The sequence below is a fragment of the Petromyzon marinus genome, chromosome 10, assembly GCF_048934315.1.
Source record: "Petromyzon marinus isolate PM22_M1 ecotype Great Lakes invasive population chromosome 10, UKy_Petmar_22M1.pri1.0, whole genome shotgun sequence".
In the NCBI taxonomy this organism is placed as follows: domain Eukaryota; kingdom Metazoa; phylum Chordata; class Hyperoartia; order Petromyzontiformes; family Petromyzontidae; genus Petromyzon; species Petromyzon marinus.
This window is the reverse complement of record NC_133676.1, coordinates 4,140,994-4,161,092: the sequence shown is the minus strand read 5'-3', so window position 1 is coordinate 4,161,092 and position 20,099 is coordinate 4,140,994. Positions and strand designations below refer to the sequence as shown.

Sequence of the window (20,099 nt, the reverse complement as noted above, 5' to 3'; positions counted from 1 at the left end):
TAAATGGCAGCAGCCACAACACATGATGGGGCCATGATGCACGCCTGGGCGACCTGCAGCGGTGGCACACCATCCGCTATTAATTTGTCCGTTCAAGCAATCGCTGCATCAGGGGTGTTTATCTCTTGCCCTTGACAAGAGCCACCGCCTCTCGCCTCGGGGCGCTGCATCAGTCCCCGCTGTGCCGGGACAGACCGTGCAGTCAGCGGTACCTGCACAAATAGCCCGCCCACCCCCATAATCTGCCCCATTTCCCTTGGAAAGGACTACAGACAACAATGCATGTACACCACGCACAAAAGCACTACAGCAGACTGAGTGCACTTCCACACAATTTGTGCTGCGTCAAAAGATCGCGTGCCTTGTGCAGCTTTGAGTGCTGCTTGGTGGCGATGCGGCACCGCCAGTTTCATCGCTTGTGAGTAAGCGTGCGGCGATTCATGGTTTAAGATTCTTACGCCCATGATCCATGCATCGAATTGTGCGTGTATACAATGTTTGCAAATTATTTTTAAACCATATGCTGTTACATATATAGGCTCATGCAGAGAATTGAACTGAACAAATGAGCCAGACAAAAACTAGAATACAAATGAGACCATGAAAAGGACACTAAATATAATCACATGTCGAAGGGAATCATGACCCTGACTCGTGAGAATTCCAAGAATCTCTCAGGATAGCAACCGTTATATCGCCTAAGCTTAATGTTCTAACGGTTCTGAGTTGTTCAAAATCATCCAGAAAGTAGGTGCCCAAGTTCTGGTTATACCAGGCTAAACCTTACAAGAGGCAGAGGCAGTTTGCAAAATGAATCAGAATCATAACCTTTCAGAATTTTATCCTGGAGAAATTCAATGAGCTATTACACTCTTTTTCACAGATGTCCAGTAGGGGCGCGTAAGAAAGTCACGACAATAAATACAAAAACTATAGGAGTGCAAAGTATAGGAAAGGTAAGCACATTACTAAAATAAATACGTGAAATAGATAAAGTATATAAGTTCAAATGGCATTTGTATGCCAATTCCCAATGTTTTGAATTCCAGAAAGTGCCTCACGACACTCCAGATTCCACTTTATTCACACTCATAGGAAAACCGAGCCAGGTTAGATATTCCATTATTCCAGCCCGGTGTAATGTGTCCACCGGGAGGGGACCCTATCCATTATTAATTCAAGCAGGGGGGATGTGCATCTGACCGTGAGCTCTCTGACAAACAAGCGCTCGCAACACTTTACACCGCAAGCGCGTGTGTGCCAAAGTAATGGAACAATCTTCTTGTTACTCCGATTCGCTTTAGAAAACGCCGATCGAAAAAGAGAAGAAAATCAGCAGCATTTGTTGAAACGGCACAAATTGAACAATCACAGGCTTTCATGAAATATAACGGGAAAAAAAAGTTCAGTCGGTGAGCAGGGCATGACTAAAACTTAACAATATCCAAAAACAAATGCGAAATATTATAAATGTGCAGCGGGGTCTTTTGGCACAGAACATTGGAGACCAGGTAGGGATCATTATTTGACAGCACAAATCTTGATGCGATAACACTGCGCTTCGAATGCAATGCCTTTCAGTGCCTTGCTATGCAGTCTTTTTGACAGCGCGTGGGCGCCTTAAGGACGAAGGACATAAAACAGCCTGCCTGCGTGACACTTTGTGAGCTGCGAATGGATCACTTGCTCAAAACAGCAGGGCAAGTCTCCAGCTGCATAAACTGTGATGAATTCCTGCATGCGCTATTTCCGCGGCGACACCCACTCACCAAGCCGTGCTCACTGACTGTGTCTCTGATGAACAGGAAGGAGTGGGAGCATCGGGCACCTACCGATACTGCCATCCCTGGACAAGGTTGGTGTATTTCATCAGGGGACCCTGCACACTCTCCAGTTGATTAGCATCGCTACAGCGCAGAGGTGGAGATCAAGATAGGGGAGGAAGGGAGAGGAGGGAGGATGGGAACACAACAGCAGATAATTTGAATGACATCATTGCCGCATCAGGATTTTGATTGCAGGAAAAATCAACACAACAAAGGCAAATGTCCACAAAGCATTTTTTTTACAGAGGCAAACATAAATCACAAAGCAAAAAAATGTTGACAGAGGTAGATATGCAAGGAGGTCTATTGTCTGTTTATTTAGTTACTTATATTCTCCACAATGACCTTGATAATTTTGGATTATATATTATATACTTTTGCTTCAAACTATCCAAAACAGAGGGTCCTTGCCTATGAAAAAATATCTAGTTCACCAGCATTGTTTCTGGCAGGCCTGATGAGACACTGAATGTGAAAATTAGTCCAGAGTTACAGTGATGGAAAAAAGTATTTGATCCCCTGCTGATTTTGTACGTTTGCCCACTGACAAAGAAATGATCAGCCTATAATTTTAATGGTAGGTTTATTTAAACAGTGAGAGACAATAACAACAACAAAATCCAGAAAAACGCATGTCAAAAATGTTATAAATTGATTTGCATTTTAATGAGGGAAATAAGCATTTGACCCCCTCTCAATCAGAAAGATTTCTGGCTCCCAGGTGTCTTTTATACAGGTAACGAGCTGAGATTAGGAGCACACTCTTAAAATGCAAATCAATTTATAACATTTTTGACATGCGTTTTTCTGGATTTTGTTGTTGTTATTCTGTCTCTCACTGTTCAAATAAACCTACCATTAAAATTATAGACTGATCATTTCTTTGTCAGTGGGCAAACGTATAAAATCAGCAGGGGATCAAATATTTTTTTCCCCTCACTGTATCCACTCTCCAGAAGGCCATGTGGTAAATGCGCTATATATATCCAAAGAAGAACGTTCTGGTATATTTTAGTGGAGAGACAGGTATGTCAAGGAGGCATATTGTCTGCTTATTTATTGAGGCAGAGGTGATCACTTCAGCAAAGAGATCCACACGTATGGCGAATTAAGCTGTCGTTGGGTGATGGGGGACCATGACTGGTGGCCGTAAACACCAATCAACCGCAAAGCAGACGCACATAAACATTCAATGATCCAAACCCATTAAAGCGATCGTAAACAAAGGCCAATACATCTCCAATGCAGCTGCGATGACACGAGTGCTCTTGCCGAGAGTGAGTGATGGTGAAGCATTCTTACTCGGCACAAAGAATCAAACTGCATGGGCTGGTAACAGGAAACGTGAAACTGTAAACCCACGACCAGGTTTGTGCAATGTTGAACCGCTGAATTTTTACATGATTAGGCATAGATTGGTAACCATGAAAAGTCATGGTGGGTCATGAGGACTGGAGTTTGACGAGTTCTTGACACTGGGTGAGAAGTCAAGTGTTCTTGACACTTGTGTTGGGCAGCACTTACATTTATATAAGTGTATCTGAACCAGTGGTGGAAATTCCTAATTCCCATGCCAAGGGTGAATATCTTCATCAACTAATCACTTGCGTGATTAAAAATAAACATTTAATTGCAAAATTAAACAGTTTTTGCAGCACACTGATTTGCATGTTTTATTGATCAGCCGTAAATCAGATACCTAACTGGGCATTTGGTTAAAATGGAAATCTAAGCTAAACAGGAATATATTAATGTATTTTGTCAAGAAACTGGCAGTATCTCTCTTCGCTTCCCTCTGTCCATCTCACTTTCTTTCTCTATTGCAATCTGTCTCCCTGTCTGTATCTGTCTTTCAGACCCCTTTGTCTCTCTGTATGTCTCTTCTGGTCTCCCTCCATCTCCGTCTGTCTCATCTCTCTTCGGCTGTCTTTATTTCTTCCTCTTCTTGCCGATCTGTCTTGCTCTCGGTCTTTCTCGTATATATTTGTCTCATTCTTTGTCTCTATCTCTACCATACCACTGTCCACAGCCCCCATCCTCCTTGCTCACCTTGCAATGCTCCGTCTCCACCTCAAGCTGGGGTGGTCGTGTGACTATATTGGCCCACATTCCTCTAAATATTGTCTGTAGACATTTAGCACATTTACTGCTGGACGAAAACCTCTCCACGCATATAGGTTACGGGGGTCGTTTGGCCTTACTTCACAACACTATTGAATGGTGTTTATAATTTTTTTTATAATTAAGGGTGGCAAATATTAACATACACAGGTGGTATTTCTCTGAAATGGAAAGTGAAGCAAATATTGGGTGCAACCCTAAAATTTAGTTTTAAATTATGTCAATTAATTTATTATTGCTGGCACCAATCGGCTGATCCGTACAAGAGCATAGGTCCAAGTGGCAAGAGCTGGCCCACTCACTCGGTCACGGCACAAACGCGCTCTACACCTGCGAACAACTGCAGAGAGGAGCCACGTGACGGCTGTCACGCCAGACGTCTCGAGACGTGGGGGCTTGGCAAGGCATTACGTAGTAATAAGCAACCGCTACAGGAATTATTAAGCCAGGCGTTCTGACGCTGATGAATCCGTGGACGAGCGTCAGGTGCCATTCCAAAATGAACTTCTGTATCTGACCTCAACGCTGCCTCTAACCTTCTACAAACGGCCTGCAGTAACTAGATCATGGGTCCTATGCACAGCCCTTTGTAAATCCACTGCTGAATTAAGGCCTCCTCATGCCGTGGAACCTAACCCAGGCCATAATCCTAGAGACTTTCGCCATAACAACATTCTCTATTATCAATGCAATTATGTATGCATGTGTTTGACCGGGTGTGGTATTCGTTATAGACTCTATACGTGAAACATTTACAATGTTTGTATATGCGCCATTACGTGTTTGCTGTGTCAATCAACACCCTGGACACCCTTGCAGACGTGATTTTACACCTCAAGGGATTTACACGTGAAATGTTTTAACAAATTATAAAAAAATAGGCCTAAGCCGTGCCCTTGTTCATGGCCAGCAAGTGAATTATGACCATGGCCTTAACCTGGGGCCTGTAAAAAAAAAACACGATTGGAAGTGGTGTTCCCCCTTTACTTGAAAGTGTTTTCAATGAAGTTGTTTCATGCACAATAACCCTAACCCGGGCATTATCACTAGGACCCTGACCTACTTATATGGATTATAAATGATAATTTAACGAGTCGTCGAGGCTGAGTGAAATTCTGACCTCGGCCGGAATTTCACGCCGTGTCTTGTTTATGCGAGGCGACGTGACATTCATAGGCGGGGATACTGAAGAGACGGATGGATGGAAGAAAAGACGGAGGAAGATGTACACAGATCACTGAACGTACAACTGAGGAACAGCCAGGAGAACAGATGGACAGAGGAACACAATGATAAGCGTAACAGATACTAACAGAGCCACAAGCAGAGGAACATTCATATATAGAAACAAGGAGCACACACAGGGGAAATGTCCGGGCATGTTTTCCCTTCATTGCGCATCGCCCTCCCTTGCCACCCGTTCACTCACCATCATCACCATCCCTTCACCATCATTCCGTGACCACCATGCCACGAATGTACTCGTCTGCCATGCCACCAAACATCAACACAGCACCACCGTCATCACCACTGCGGTACTCACCTGCCCCGACATCACCATACCCTCATTATCAACATCCCTTCACCATCACCACAGTCAGCATTCCATCACCACCACCGTCACCACCACCACCATCAACACGGATGTACTCGCCTGCTCTGCCATCCCTTCACCACGTTCGTGTATTTGGAGAGGCCGCCTTCCAGGGGCTCGGGGCATGAGGAGGACGGGGCGGCTTGAGGGAGCCGCGTGCCCCGCTCAGGGGACGCTCTCCCCGTGGGGCCCACGCCTTGCCACATGTCCTACGAGACGACGACGACGGTGGTGGTGATGGGGACGACGACGACAAACTAGTTCGGGCAACGACGGAGAACGATCGGAGGGACCCCGGGACGCCGGGAGGGCAACGCAACCCGGGCCTCGACGGCCCGTGCACAACTCGGCGCCCGACTAGAAACCATAGCGCGCTCGAGCCGGCGCGCGCGTGGAACTCGCGGCTCCACCAATGGGAACCGCGCATCCGGTTCACGCGCACGCGCGTGACCACCCCCCCCCACCACCATCACCAATCAGAGACGGAAATCGAGACGTGACGTCACGCGCGGGCTCTGTCTGCGCGCCTGAGGTTGTGTGCCGCGGGCTTGTGTTTTCTTTTTTTTACTTAAAGCTTTCGTGACTGCAGGGATTCATATTCTTGGTTATTTCGCTAAAGTCACGTCGAAGGGAAACAATAACATAATAAAAAAATATATAAGATGATTTTATTGTGTTTTTTTTGTTTCTGCGGACTCGGGGAGAGCGGTGGCGCGAGTGGTTGGCGCTGGAAACTTGCCCGGCGAACGACCGAGATCGAATCCCGGCTCACGGTCAACATCGGTGACGGATATCTGAACCGGCCCCCAGGAAGTTGGCTCGTACCTTGAGTGAGCACGTGGTGTAGCGGTGTGTAGTAAACATCACCGCTGGGGAGACAAAGGCGGCCGGGCGTGGTGCTGGCCACCCCCTACTCCCCTTCCTCTTGTAGGGTATTGGCCTTGAGAGGGGCTTCTCAGCACTCGCAACAACATGATCACCGGACAGCCTGTGCAGGCAATTCAGAGAGGATGTTTCTTTGTTCGTGTGTGCCTCTTGATTTTGTCCCAATGAACATTTCGTGCAGACTTAACAATCGGTGTCATTTCTTTAAATAATGGAATCCAAGTTAATACCTAGCCCATGGCGACTAGCGGTTGCACGGTTAATGCAATAACAAAGATCCCCCGTGTAGCCTTAACAGACTGTTGGGGCAAGTGCTGTTAGCGAGCACCTATGACGGTCGGCACGGCACACGAGGGGGTGGGTGGCCAACACCACGCCCGGCCGCCTTTGTCTCCCCAGTGGTGAAGTTTACACGCCAGGTATCCATTTGAGGTTGAGTCGACCTAGGGGCGCCCCAGATAATCGCCACTGGTGCTGACCTGAGCGGGAGTCGAACTCAGGTATCCGTAAATGCAATACACTTTAATACAAACACGTCTCAAATGTTTGCTCTGTTATGATAAAGGGTTATATGTAATTTACTTTAGTGGAAAAACATGGACGTCCAGGCGAACCCACATCATTCGAGACCCAAAACATCGTAGCTTCTCCTGGCTTTGACATTCCTACTCGGGAAGACACCGCTGGAACCATCAACAGCATCAGAACATCATCATCAGGCAAATGCGCACATCTTCATGAATGGAAAATGAAAGACAAGCCAAAGTGCGAGTGTGGCCATGTAACCAAAAACTGTAGATCATAGTCTGTGCTCCTTCAACGGAGGAGGAATGTCAAGACTACACGAACTCATGAAGCCCTCTCGTCGTAGCTAGCAGACCTCGACATTGGTATTTAGCTCATGAACATATTGTTAGCTGACATCATACGCAAGAATAGAAAAACATTTAAACACAGAACCCTCCTGAAATGGAGTCTCGAGACTCGGTGATGCTTTACGAGATACATTAAATTTCGATTTAAAGCTTTCGTGACTGCAATGATTCATCTTCTTTGGTTCTTTCGGTAAAGTCACGTAGAATGAGAATAAAATAATAAATTGAGAATATTATTGCGTTATTTTATTTTATCAATTTATTATTTTATTCTCATTCTACGTGACTTTACCGAAAGAACCAAAGAAGAGATACATTAAATTGTGCATTACACCGTAGTATTATTATGATTGAGCAATGTTCAAACTTACCATGAAGTTCGTTCCAAGTTCGATATTCATGTGATATCCCCAACCGTAATGTAATGTGAAGATGATCTAACAGCTGATGTTGATGTAAAGCAACAACTATCATGTTACACTGAGACGGTTGACCCAGATAATCGAGTCAGGAATATCGAAGTGCTTCGCCGTGATGATGCCCCCACTTTCATATTTGAGAATCGCACCGCTAGATTTGAAACTTTCGTGTCTGCAAGGATTCATACTCTTTGTTTTTTTTCGGTAAAGCCACGTAGGTGACTTTAAAGTCACGTAGGTGACTTTACCGGAAGAAAAAAAACAAAGAGTATAATAGCACCGCTGTCCACCCATACGGTTTAGCCCGTATTCTTGTACAGGGAAATTGAGTTTTCAGGTCCATACGGCGTACAGCCGTTTCAATACGGGCAATATATATTGTCTATTTGTTTGTGTTTCTCCCTTGTGATAGGACTTTGTAGGATGAACGTTGAGATTTTTAAGGGCACGGGGTGACCAATTAGGTCTGAATTGGTCTGTAATAAGCTAGGCAAGAGAGAAACACGAACAATTTGACAAAACACATTTTTTTGCCCGTATTGAAATGGCTGTACGCTGTATGGACCTGATTAACTCAATTTCCACGTACAAGAATACAGGGTTAAACCGTATGGGTTTACAGCTACGAAATTAACTTAATTCTGTCAAACAAACATCATTGGCCTCATCTTCTTGGTTCTTTCGGTAAAGTCACGTTAAATGGAAAAAAATAAAATAAAAATAATAAAATTATTGTATTTCCCTTCTACGTGACTTTACCGAAAGAACCAAGAAGATGAATCCCTGCGGTCACGAAAGCTTTAAATCGAAATCATTGGCCTCGGTCACTTTCTTTCAAACACGAGCTTGTGTTTTCACGCCATTAAGCCAACGAGGCCGAAGGGAGACAAGCGTCGTGGTACACGGCCACCGCTACTTTGCTCCACCCCTCATTTCCCGTCGTTGGACACGACCACGACTCAGGGGGGGGGCAGGGTGACACCCCCCCCCGTCTCCCTGTCTCCTACGTCTCGACTCATTGGAAGAATAATAACAGCAGCAGCAGGAGGACGAACTGGAAGTGTGACAACAGCAGGAGGAGCTATAGGAGGCGCGGCCGGCAGGGAGGCGCCTCCACGTGGGCGGACTAAACGGAACCCAACAGAGCCCCACGGTCGCCTTTGGTTCTTATCACTTTAGTGCGTTCCTCCTCACGCCATGGCCGCTCCTCTCCGCGTCTCCATCGTCGGCTCGGGAAACTGGTGAGCTCCCCCTTCTCCTCCCCCGCTTGACGAGAGACCATTTCGTTTTTCTTGTTGTTGTTATTGTATCCCCCGGAGCCACATCAGGCGGAAGCTGCCCGAGGTTCAATCACGGCGCCCGCGGCGATGGAGGTTGATGTTGTTGTTGATGTTGTTGATGCTGTTGTTGATGTCTCGTCGCCCCGGGTGTCCGCTCGCTGTTGTGAGTGAGGTCCTCCGCACCAAGGCTGGGCGCACGTCTCTCTGGTGGGTGGTGGTGGTGGGTGGTGAGGCTGACAAGAGCCGAGATGTTTTGACGGCAGGGAGGTTATCTTCATGGTTCTTTCGGTAAAGTCGTGGTTCTTTCGGTAAAGTCATGGTTCTTTCGGTAAAGTCATGGTTCTTTCGGTAAAGTCATGGTTCTTTCGGTAAAGTCGTGGTTCTTTCGGTAAAGTCGTGGTTCTTTCGGTAAAGTCATGGTTCTTTCGGTAAAGTCATGGTTCTTTCGGTAAAGTCGTGATTCTTTCGGTAAAGTCATGGTTCTTTCGGTAAAGTCATGGTTCTTTCGGTAAAGTCATGGTTCTTTCGGTAAAGTCATGGTTCTTTCGGTAAAGTCGCGTAACTTTGCCGAAAGAACCAAGAAGGTGAATCCCTGCAGTCACGAAAGCTTTCAGGCAAGGAGGTCGTGGGGTTTTAAAAAAATTGTTTTATTATTATTACACGATTTAATATTTAACTCGCTCTGTTGTCGTACCCTCAAATCTTGTAACTCAATTTTAACCCACTTCCCAATGCGGTATCGACTGCAAACTTGGTATACTTATATCATACTGATGACAATACTATATTCTATCATAATTTTTTTAAATAATATTTTTTAAATGTTATGTTTCGGCTTGGGTCTTATTGTCCACGCTCAACTCACGTTGGCTGTAATTGACCACGGCCCCCTTACGTTGTGGCAAGTTTCGGGGCCACTTCATGGAGTCTTGGAGTTCTTACATTACTAGTACGGTACATTTCATTAAAGCGTGTTTTTTAAAAAGTATTTTTAAATATAACTTATTTATAATGAGGTGTCTCTCCCTCCGTGAAGGTGTAGTCGTGGTCACCTTGTGTTCAAGAAGCCGATGCTGCTCTGCATTGTTGGTTCCAGTTGAGCTCCGAGTTTACTGTGCTACGGGGTGGTTGGTGGTGACACATCGAGCATACAAAAAAAACCTTCATCACGAGCCGAGACGAATGTGTTCAAGTCTTTTGTTATTGACTTGAGCCATGATCGCTGGATGAAGACCCTCCCCGAGGCGTCCTGCGACGTCCCATTTTGAACTCTCGTCTGGCCCAAGCTGATTTCAGTCACTTAGTTTCCACGATGGACGTCCTACATTGATGCTGTTTGGACTGTTATGGTCACTGGGTGTATGGTTTATGTACAAGTAGTCTGTTTCCCTTGCACTTGAATAACCGTGGCCCAACCTAAACCCCAGTCAATTGATAATTCCCTATTATAATCGAGTACATTAAAAAAAAGAATTCGATATGGTTGTAGGAATTTAGATGTCATGTCGAAAAAAAATTACAGTTTAGTTAAGGAAATATCTCGCCAAGAAGATACAACTTCTTCAACTGATGGCAACATCATCAAAGTTCTCCATGATTGGCTGTCAACGCCCGGAGATGGAATTACGACGGCTAGAAAAGCATCTCCTTCATGACATCTCGCCCGACCTGTAGATCACTGCAATTCCAGTACAACCACAGTCCCCCCCCCCACCTTCATATTTGAGAATCTCTTGCGATGCCTCCTCTTCTTGCCCAGTGGACCCACAACTTCCATCCACCTTCACTGGGGGGCAGTTAAGCCTTTTGACGACAAAGTATTTCTCGCGTTCATTTCTGGAAGAGGTGTACGGTAACTTTACAACATAAATGGACGTGTGTCCTCTGTGATGCATCCGCCAGGTTACATGTGCACGCTTTCGCCACGTAGAACAGGTTGCAGGAGTGGGTGTGTTATTAGGCACCTTATAAAAGTGTAATTCTTACCTCGGAATATATTCTCTGCATCGCTCCTATTGCATTACTCACGATAATTACCGTGCGGTCTACTGTGGCTAAACCACACTTAATCCTGCCTTTGTGAGTCTGATGGATATGCTGTGAGTCCGACGCATGCCTTAATCCGCCTCAATAAGCCTCTGGAAATAACTAAACGCCGAGGAGTATTAAAGGCGCCTTTATCTACATGAACTTCTGGAAATGGCAATGAACTCTAAACATCCCCAAGGCACCTAACTTTATCTGGCTCTATGAGCCTCAGCCAATAGCATTGAACAATCGAGAAACTTAGAAGTGCCTAAAGTGCGCTGTGTTACTGGGTGGTGTGTACAGGTGAATGTGCGACGACTGCTCGTGTCTCTGTACATGAAGGCCGTAATTATAATATATATTGGGGGACACACACAACCCCCCCCAATATTCAAATATGCTCAAAATGTCCCCCCCAATATATTGCTATAAAATAGATTTCTGTTTATACGATTGTGGTTATGGTTGTACTTTATAAATCCCTAATCTCTGCCATTACATACAATGAAAGAAGAAGAGGTAAGAAAACAGAGCAATGTAATACAATACACTATTAGACATTATTGTAAAAAAATAAATAAAAAGTCCATCCTATGTTAGTGATTTTTTAAAATATTTTAGGCAGGAAATGGCAGGAAATTCGTTTTAAAATTTCGAATTTTTTTCTGGGGGTGACCCCCAGACCCCCTAAAAGATTTTGTCCCCCCCCCCCAATGTTGACTCCATGGCTACGGCCTTGGTATACATTACTTATTCTATGTCTAGAACGTTAATGTGCAGGGGTCAGCAACCTGCCACTCCGGAGCCGCATGTGGCTCTTTAAGAACTGCAGTGCGGCTCTTGAAATTTGAAAAAAAAATGTTTCTCGTTATTTTGTTTGCCAACCCCTGACCATGGAAGTCCAGTTCACCACGGGAGTCCAGTTTACCACGAGAGTCCAGTTCACCATGGGAGTCCACTTTACCACGAGAGTCCAGTTCACCATGGGAGTACAGTTTACCACGAGAGTCCAGTTCACCATGGGCAGGGGTCGGCAACCTGCGGATCCAGAGGTCGCATGCTCATTAATGAGTGTTTTGTGGCATTATTTATTCAGGACGATCATCTCGTATTCATCACAGTCCATTGTGGCTCTTGAAATATTGAGGTTTTTTTTTGTTTACCGAATTCGAAAAAATGGCTCGTGTTAATTTGATTGCCGACCGCTACTAATGTGGAACAACTAATATGGATGCTCTTTACTATCGTTGCACAGGAAAACCTCACTGTGTCGTAAGATTTTCAGGGGGGCAGGTGGTGAGGGGGGAGCATCTTTATTGAGATGTTTTGCCAGTTGCGTTAAGTACCCCCGCACCTCCGATTAGCACGGTTGGCTACGTACGGTGCGAAAGAAGTTCACTATACATACTTTGTATATGGGAGGAAACCAGAGTACCAGTAAAAGTGTCATCAGGGAGGTGACACTCAAAGGTGCACAGACATAGATTGAATAATCATTTGTTTTCCTGCCATCTCCTGACCACCACGTAGCCCACTACTAAAACACCTGCTCTTGCCAGGGAGTCTCCTATCCCAAGCGTTAACAAGGTTCAACTCTCACACTTTCCATGAGATCTGACAAGGTGAGGTGTGAGGTACAAGTAAGGAGGCAGCGTGCGTGAACTATGCCGATTAAAGTGCTTTCCCTGCAGATTTCGTATACAGTGCGGACAGATATCGGCAAAACACACGCATACTTTTACAAAGGGTGTGGTTGTACCCGCTGAGCTCTGCGTCTTGTGCAATGCGTGGTTTTTGCGGTGGGAGCGTAACCAGTCACACTACCTTATGGCCGTACCTCGTTTACGGGGCTCCTGACAAGTGGCCTGGAGGATGATAGGGTGCGAAAAATAATAATAAAACGAGACTGCAAACGAGAAGCAATATAAACGAGACGGTGGAGGGGGGGGAGGAAATGGGACAACATGGATCTATGGTTAAATCGTACCATCGAGTCGTGACCATCGATTGATAGAATCGAGACTCCACTGCTGCATTGCCATCCCCTGGCTACCTCGCAGCCCTAGTCTTACAATGCCCCTGGTAATCACAGGCAGTTCCCCACCTATGCCATAACCAGGCACAACTCGGCTTGGCTTCTGAGAACTGGCAAAATCGGCTGCGGTCGGCGTGATTGTATCCTTGTCGATGATCTGGAAAACTAGTGTTCATTTTTTGTGTTTGGCGCAGGGGTTCCGCCATCTCCAAAATCATCGGCCGCAATGTGCAGCAGCTGAGCAAGTTCGATAAGACGGTGAGGATGTGGGTGTTCGAGGAGGAAGTGCAGGGACGAAAGCTGACAGAGATCATAAACACTGACCACGAGAATGTCAAGTATCTGCCGGGACACAAGCTGCCTGAAAATGTGGTGAGTGGTGGGCGGGTCTAGCGGGACACAACCACTCGACATGCCGCCAACTTAGGCCTCCCTTTGGCCTTGGCTGCTTCTTCAACCTTGCGTTGTAGTGCTGCTGAATAAAAATTAACAAAAGTATATTGGTGCAATGGTGGGCAGATTCAAGAATGTTACATGTATATTTCGAGACACTTGAACAATGTGTGTTTTGCCATCAGTATGCTCGTGACACAGCTTTTTACTAGGTATGGTATGTGAATCAATTATGACTGTTCATCGGATGTAAAAAATCCACCCGCATTTCTTGAAAGGGGAGAAATCGTGGACGTACTCAGATGAACTGACTTTTTAAACCACGCTAGATGTCACTGTGCATTCAGTTTTGTGGATGTGTCAAACCATTTACTCATTCCATACACAAGCTGTATATTTTATAAAACAACATTTTCTTCATGGTTGTTTTAGACATTTCAATTGAGCATGCTTAATTTGTGGAACTGCCCCTAAGATACCACAAGTTTAACATGATAGCACAATAACTAATCTGTCATCTGATGCTTTTCCAAATGTTTTGATTGTTTGCAGCACTTTATGAAGGATTTAAATGCTGGATGCCAAGTATACAGTGATTGATTTACATCCATTCTGACATGATACATCCATCGAATCACACGTGTATGAATCAACTACTTAATATTTGTACAAATTCTATGCAAATTAATGGCAATTATTTGATACGCTTATGTTACATTGAGTTGAACGGAACGAACAACATTGCACACACGAGACAGAAAGATCGTGACGGTTTATCAAATCGCCGTGGGGTATAAAACCCTCGCACGTGCTCCCAGGATGCCGCCTCTTCCTGTGGGCACCCTTCACCGTCGTGTTGTTTGCCACATTGCGCCAGGTGGCCGTGCCGGACATTAGCCAGGCGGTGGAGGGCGCCAACCTGCTGGTGTTCGTGGTGCCCCATCAGTTCATCCGCGGCCTCTGTGCGAAAATCAAGGGGCACGCGGCGACTGGGGCCCTAGGCATCTCCCTCATTAAGGTACCGCGTCGCACGGCTTGCGGCTGGGTGCAGTTACAATGAATTATTTTTCAGCGTTCCGGTAAATCTGCCGAGCTTTCGTGCCTGGCTTTGGCCGCACGAGGTGGCGGTGTCTGACGGTGCGTGTTGCGCCGCTTGCAGGGCGTGGACGAGGGTCCTGACGGACTGAAGCTCATCTCCGACATCATCCGTGAGCAGCTCGACATCCCCGTGAGCGTGCTCATGGGCGCCAACATTGCCAACGAAGTGGCCGAGGAGAAGTTCTGCGAGACCACAATCGGTGAGGGGAGGATGTTGCTACACGCATCCACCGCAGGTTTCGCAACCCAGGATGATGGAGCCCAGGGTCGCGTGGAACGGGCAGTGGTGACGAGGAAAAAATGCCCAATACCAATAGCATCTCACTTATAGCATTATACAAATAGCAGCAGGGCGAGAATTGCATCAAAATTGCCATGCATGCTTTTACGCATTCGGTTGAAATGTTGTACGTAATTCAAATATATATTTCGATTTAAAGCTTTCGTGACTGCAATGATTCATCTTCTTTGGTTCTTTCGGTAAAGTCACGTAGAATGAGAATAAAATAATAAATTGATAAAATAAAATAACACAATAATATTCTCACGACGTTTCGGCCACAACACAAGCGGCCTTCATCAGGTGAAGGGACGAGACTGTCTGGTAGGACAGCGCTGGAGTGAAAGAGCCACGTTCAGATCAGCTTAAAGGCCGTGATCTGAACGTGGCTCTTTCACTCCAGCGCTGTCCTACCAGACAGTCTCGTCCCTTCACCTGATGAAAGCCGCTTGTGTTGTGGCCGAAACGTCGTGAGAATATTATTATTTTATTTTATCAATTTATTATTTTATTCTCATTCTACGTGACTTTACCGAAAGAACCAAAGAAGATATATATATTTTTTAACGCGCAAAAATGCCCAGACTTGGGTGGCTTATCTTGAGCGCCGGTTGAGATGCTGCCGGAAGGGGGAGGAGCTGACGGGGGGCGGTCTATGCCGTGCGAGCTTAGGCAGCAAGGACCGCGAGGCGGGCATCCTCTTCAAGGAGCTCATGCAGACGCCAAACTTCCGCATCACGGTGGTGGAGGAGGCGGACACGGTGGAGATTTGCGGGGCCCTCAAGGTGATGAGACTTGGAAGAAACACTTGTGCCGAGGATTTCCAGGCTCATTGTCTTCCTCTGCCTGTGACGTACTGACTTAAGTTATCCTTGCCCTTTGTGTCTGTACAGCATTTTGAGATGCGGTCGCATTTGACGCTAAGAAGATCCAATAAAAAATATTATTTTGTATAAATCGCACACCCCGCATCTCAGCATCACTTCTAAATTGTTAAAGATGTGTACTCACCATTGTAAACTATGCCTTGTGACCTAGCCACCGCCGGTGTTCTGAACACCGGTTAACTCCGCGCGTCCTCCCCCACGGGGCACCGGCAGAACATCGTGGCGGTGGGCGCCGGATTCTGCGACGGGCTCGACTGCGGTGACAACACCAAGGCGGCCGTGATCCGCCTGGGCCTCATGGAGATGATCGCGTTCGCGCGCATCTTCTGCCGCGGAGCCGTGAGCTCGGCCACCTTCCTGGAGAGCTGCGGCGTCGCCGACCTCATCACCACGTGCTACGGGGGCCGCAACCGCCGCGTCTCCGAGGCCTTCGTGCGCACACGCAAGGTCGTGCGATGAGCCGCTCCCTACGCGACGTTCGGGACGTTGGCAGACGAGATGGCTTTTTCTTAAATGCTCATGCGTATTGATGTTCGGCATTTTGGATCGTGGCCTTGCAAACGTTACTTTACACTTTCCAACCGAGGTTGGAAGCATTTATGCGTTAGCCCTCTCAGGCTGTCCATCTGTCTGTCCCAAGGCGGGGGGGAGGGGAGTTACGATAATCTTTGGACAGATGCTCCAATATACACAACGTGAGTATAAAGCTGCGTTGCTGTTAAGGATTTACCATGTCAAAAAACAGCCTCAGGGTGTCCCAAAGCTTGGCGGTTAAAACCAGGGTTTGAAGTTTAAGCTTTGCCGATCAAGGTGACGACCCCATTGCATGTAACGTCACCACGCACGTCGCCCACCGTGCGATGTCATCTCGTTGCGTGGCTTGGAAGGAACATCTTAACATCGCTAATGAAATGCTTCCGAGGACAAACGTGTGTTTGAAATCTGTACAGAATACATGCATATGCGTGATTTTTCATGTCGCAGTACAACCCAAAATTACATTGGAGAGAGCTGTGCAGCATATCCTTGAAAATCCACGCAGTAGCACATGCAGAGGGGGTACACATATACTGTGTCAGGTTTTTCCAGCTGGTCAATATTGTCTTAACCTAAAACTAAAATTTAACTAAACCATTTTTTTCATTTTACCAGGTAAGGCACACTGAGCTTCATAGCTCTTTTTCAGAAGCAACCTGTTCACAAATGATAGCTCAACGAAGTGGCTTATCATGTGGAAATGTATAGCAGCCATATAATCTAAACGAATGTTTCTAAATGTGGAGGGAAAAACCGGAGGACCCGGAGAAAAATCCACGAGACCACAGGGAGAACATGCAAACTCCAAATATACAGGCGTCAGGGTCGGGATCGAACCCACAACCAGGTCGTTAACATCTCGCCACCTTCTTGTATATTTTACTCCAACCTGCCTTTGTCGTTAAGATGCTGTCCTTTAATTAAAGGGATTTCCAGGCTTACGTAGGATTATTGGGTTGGCTCACAAACTCTGTCGAGCCGAGGTATGTGCAGCATTGTCAGCCTCGGGCAGCCGCCCACCTCATTCAACCACCCTGTCGATCGGCCACCATCGGAGAGCAACGTGTGCAAGCCAACACTCCAGGTGCCCGCTGTAAAGGCAGATTCAACTTGAGCCAGTGCTTTAAACTCCAGCGCTCTCAACCATCAAATTACTTTATGATGCTGCTTTGGCAGTGGTACGCAAAGCACAATTACGTGCTATGAAGAAGGGCCATTGGCCAAAATGTCGCCGACTATTAATTTGTGTTTTACGACGGTGTTATTGGCAAATCTCCAGCTCGCATACCAACTGTCGGGTGCACGCAGCGTTTAACAGCTTATTTTGCACAATAATGTAAAAGGTCGGTCATCACGCTGCTGCACCGTTGACAAAAGCAATGGGGCTCTAATGATTAATAATAAATATAACTGTGCCCTTTATTTACTCCGTAAAGCCTTGCCGAGTCTCCAGCATTATGAGACGTTCGTCCAATTCCATAAATTAGTGGTTTGGCTTTTAGGTACTGGCCACACCCACCCGCTCGTGTGCCACAGTGCCGGCCATCATAGCTTCTCGCGAACAGCACTCGCCCCGACAGTCTGCTAAAGGCTAAACGGGGGCTGAGGGGGATCTTTCTCATTTGGCAGAGCATAGAGGAGCTGGAGAAGGAGATGCTGAACGGCCAGAAGCTGCAGGGCCCCCAGACAGCCGCAGAGGTTCACCGCATCCTCCAGAACCGCAACATGGTGTCCAAGTGAGTTGACACGCGACCCGTGCGGCACCCATAACCCAGAAGCGGGGCCTACCGTGCACGGCCTCATCAGCGGCCATGGTCAATCCACTGTGGGATGAAGGCCTCCCCAAGCCACTGCCATCCACCACAGTCCTGTGTTGTAATGATCCACATAGCACCTGCATGACAGCCGATTTTATTGCTCCCATCTCCATGGTAGATATTTTCTATGAACTTTTTTTTTTACTTTACCAGGTAAGGCCCACTGAGCTATACGAGTTCTTTTTCTGAAGCGACCTGGCCACAAATAGCTCAACAAAGTGGTTTATCACGTGGAAATTTATAGCATCCAAATAATCTAAACGCACACTTGTAAATGTGGTGGGAAAAACCAGGTGACCCGGAGAAAAATCCACATAACCACAGAGAGAACATACAAACTCCAAATATACAAGCGTCGGGGTCTGAATGAAACCCACAACCTGTATGCCAGGGAGATAATTAACATCTTCGTTAACATCTCACCACCAGCTGTTGCCCCATGATTCTCGTCCACCGGTTATCACCCCTTCTAGTGATGCGTCTGGCCAAAGACCATTGACTTTTTTTTTAATAGTCGGGATGCTATCATTAACCTGTGTTTGTTCTGTTATCCATGAGTTCCTCTTTCTATCAATGTAATTACAGCCGTGCTTCGTTCCATGCCTATTTTTACGCACGCCTCCTGTTACATGCTCCTCCGCAATGTCCATGTTTCTGATCCACATCCTACATATGTCGCTTCACGAGATGTCGACGACTGTCAGTTGAATAGCCCAAATATTAAATTGTCTGCAACTGAACTGCAATGTTTCGCAACGAGAGTTGTTTGTGGTAATAGTAGATTTGTGGTACATTTAATATTCCATTAAACATGGTTTCTTCCTGCTGCTTGTATAATAGTCGGTGCGAAGAGATCGCCCAGATGCATTGCCGCTCACAAAGAAGACAATATAATTAAACTGCGTGGGCTCCTGCCTCGTTAAATATAAGATGTAAAACCGAACAATCCAGATGGAGGCCCAGGTTGCTGCACGAGCAAGTGAATGAGCGAGCCACCCATCACGTGTGTGTGAGAGATGGAGGGAGCGAGTGTGAGTGAGCTCGCGAGTGATTGAGCAAGCGAGTAAGTGAGCACCTAAGTGTGCGAGCGGGCGAGCAAGCACGTGAGGGAGCATGTTTCTCACGCCTGCCTCCCTCTTCCCTCAGGTTTCCACTCTTCACAGCCATCTATGAGATCTGCTACTCGGGCAAGCCTGTAAGCGGTCTCATGACCTGCCTACAGAGCCACCCGGAACACATCTAGGCTACTTTGCAGGCTCAGATGCCCCACACGCCCGTGATGTCGGTGACCAAGGAAATCCACACGTCGACCAAAGTTAAGGAAGCGCAACGACTCTTCTTTTTTGTACGTTTGCTGTAATTTTCGATTTCTAAGATCCAATATTTTATATGCTGCACTGGTGCGCACAATTGACGTGTTTGGTTTGCAAGTCCAACTATGTTCTCTGAAATTATTTTCTTACGCCACTGTGTTGCTGACGAGTTTTACAGCCGCAGGAACTAAATATTGCGAGGCTGTGAAATCGGCTCGTGTGCGTGTGTGTGTGTTGTTGTTGGCAGCTCTAGATAGTCTCCTCCACCTAGGCCATCAGGAGCGGCTCCCTCCGCTATCGTGAAGGTCGTCTGTTCCCCGTGGCTGTGTTTGACTGCTGTTCATTACGACTGTCCCCCATAATCATTCCATCAGCCCAGCTTTGGTGAGGTCATTTTAGAGGCACTTTCAAAACATTGGTCAATATGCGTCAGGGGAGATATTCGAAAACCAATTCCTAAAGATAATCTGCAATAAAGGCAGTGTGTTCCGGGTCATGACCAGTACATGCGTGTCCCCATGAAAGCTGCTGTGGCCATGTCAATACGGGACGGTGGGAGGAACGGTACATTTTTGTGGCGGGGGTGTTGGTTAAGAACCGCCCTTGCTGAATGTTATGGTAAGTGTGAGTCTGACATTGACGTGTGTCTTCACTTTAAATTCAATCAGGACTGTTTACTTGAAATAAATATGACAACAACATTACACGTGC

The 20,099-nt window shown here is 46.5% G+C and overlaps 2 protein-coding genes across 3 annotated transcripts in view; one reads left to right on the top strand and one right to left on the bottom strand.

The window, feature by feature from the left end:
• The window catches only part of OSBPL11 (oxysterol binding protein like 11), a 33,065-nt gene extending 27,065 nt beyond the window's left edge, over positions 1-6,000 (bottom strand). Inside the window, exons 1-2 of one of the 2 annotated variants that reach the window (XM_032951695.2) lie at positions 5,602-5,999; positions 1,833-1,907 (exon numbers count right to left, since the gene is read on the bottom strand). In XM_032951695.2, the coding sequence (XP_032807586.1) occupies positions 1,833-1,907; positions 5,602-5,747 (221 nt within the window). In that variant the 5' untranslated portion in view covers positions 5,748-5,999. Of the gene's footprint in view, positions 1-1,832; positions 1,908-5,601 lie in introns of both variants that reach the window. The other variant, XM_076066062.1, reaches the window with a different exon arrangement.
• A 2,660-nt stretch (positions 6,001-8,660) lies between these two features.
• GPD1L (glycerol-3-phosphate dehydrogenase 1 like) lies at positions 8,661-20,092 on the top strand. The gene is made up of 8 exons (XM_032951699.2): positions 8,661-8,961; positions 13,258-13,435; positions 14,334-14,474; positions 14,616-14,754; positions 15,507-15,619; positions 15,935-16,168; positions 17,888-17,994; positions 19,222-20,092. The coding sequence occupies exons 1-8, from the start codon at positions 8,918-8,920 to the stop codon at positions 19,316-19,318; spliced, it is 1,053 nt and encodes a 350-aa protein (XP_032807590.1). The 5' UTR covers positions 8,661-8,917; the 3' UTR covers positions 19,319-20,092.
• The last annotated feature ends 7 nt before the right edge of the window (positions 20,093-20,099 follow it).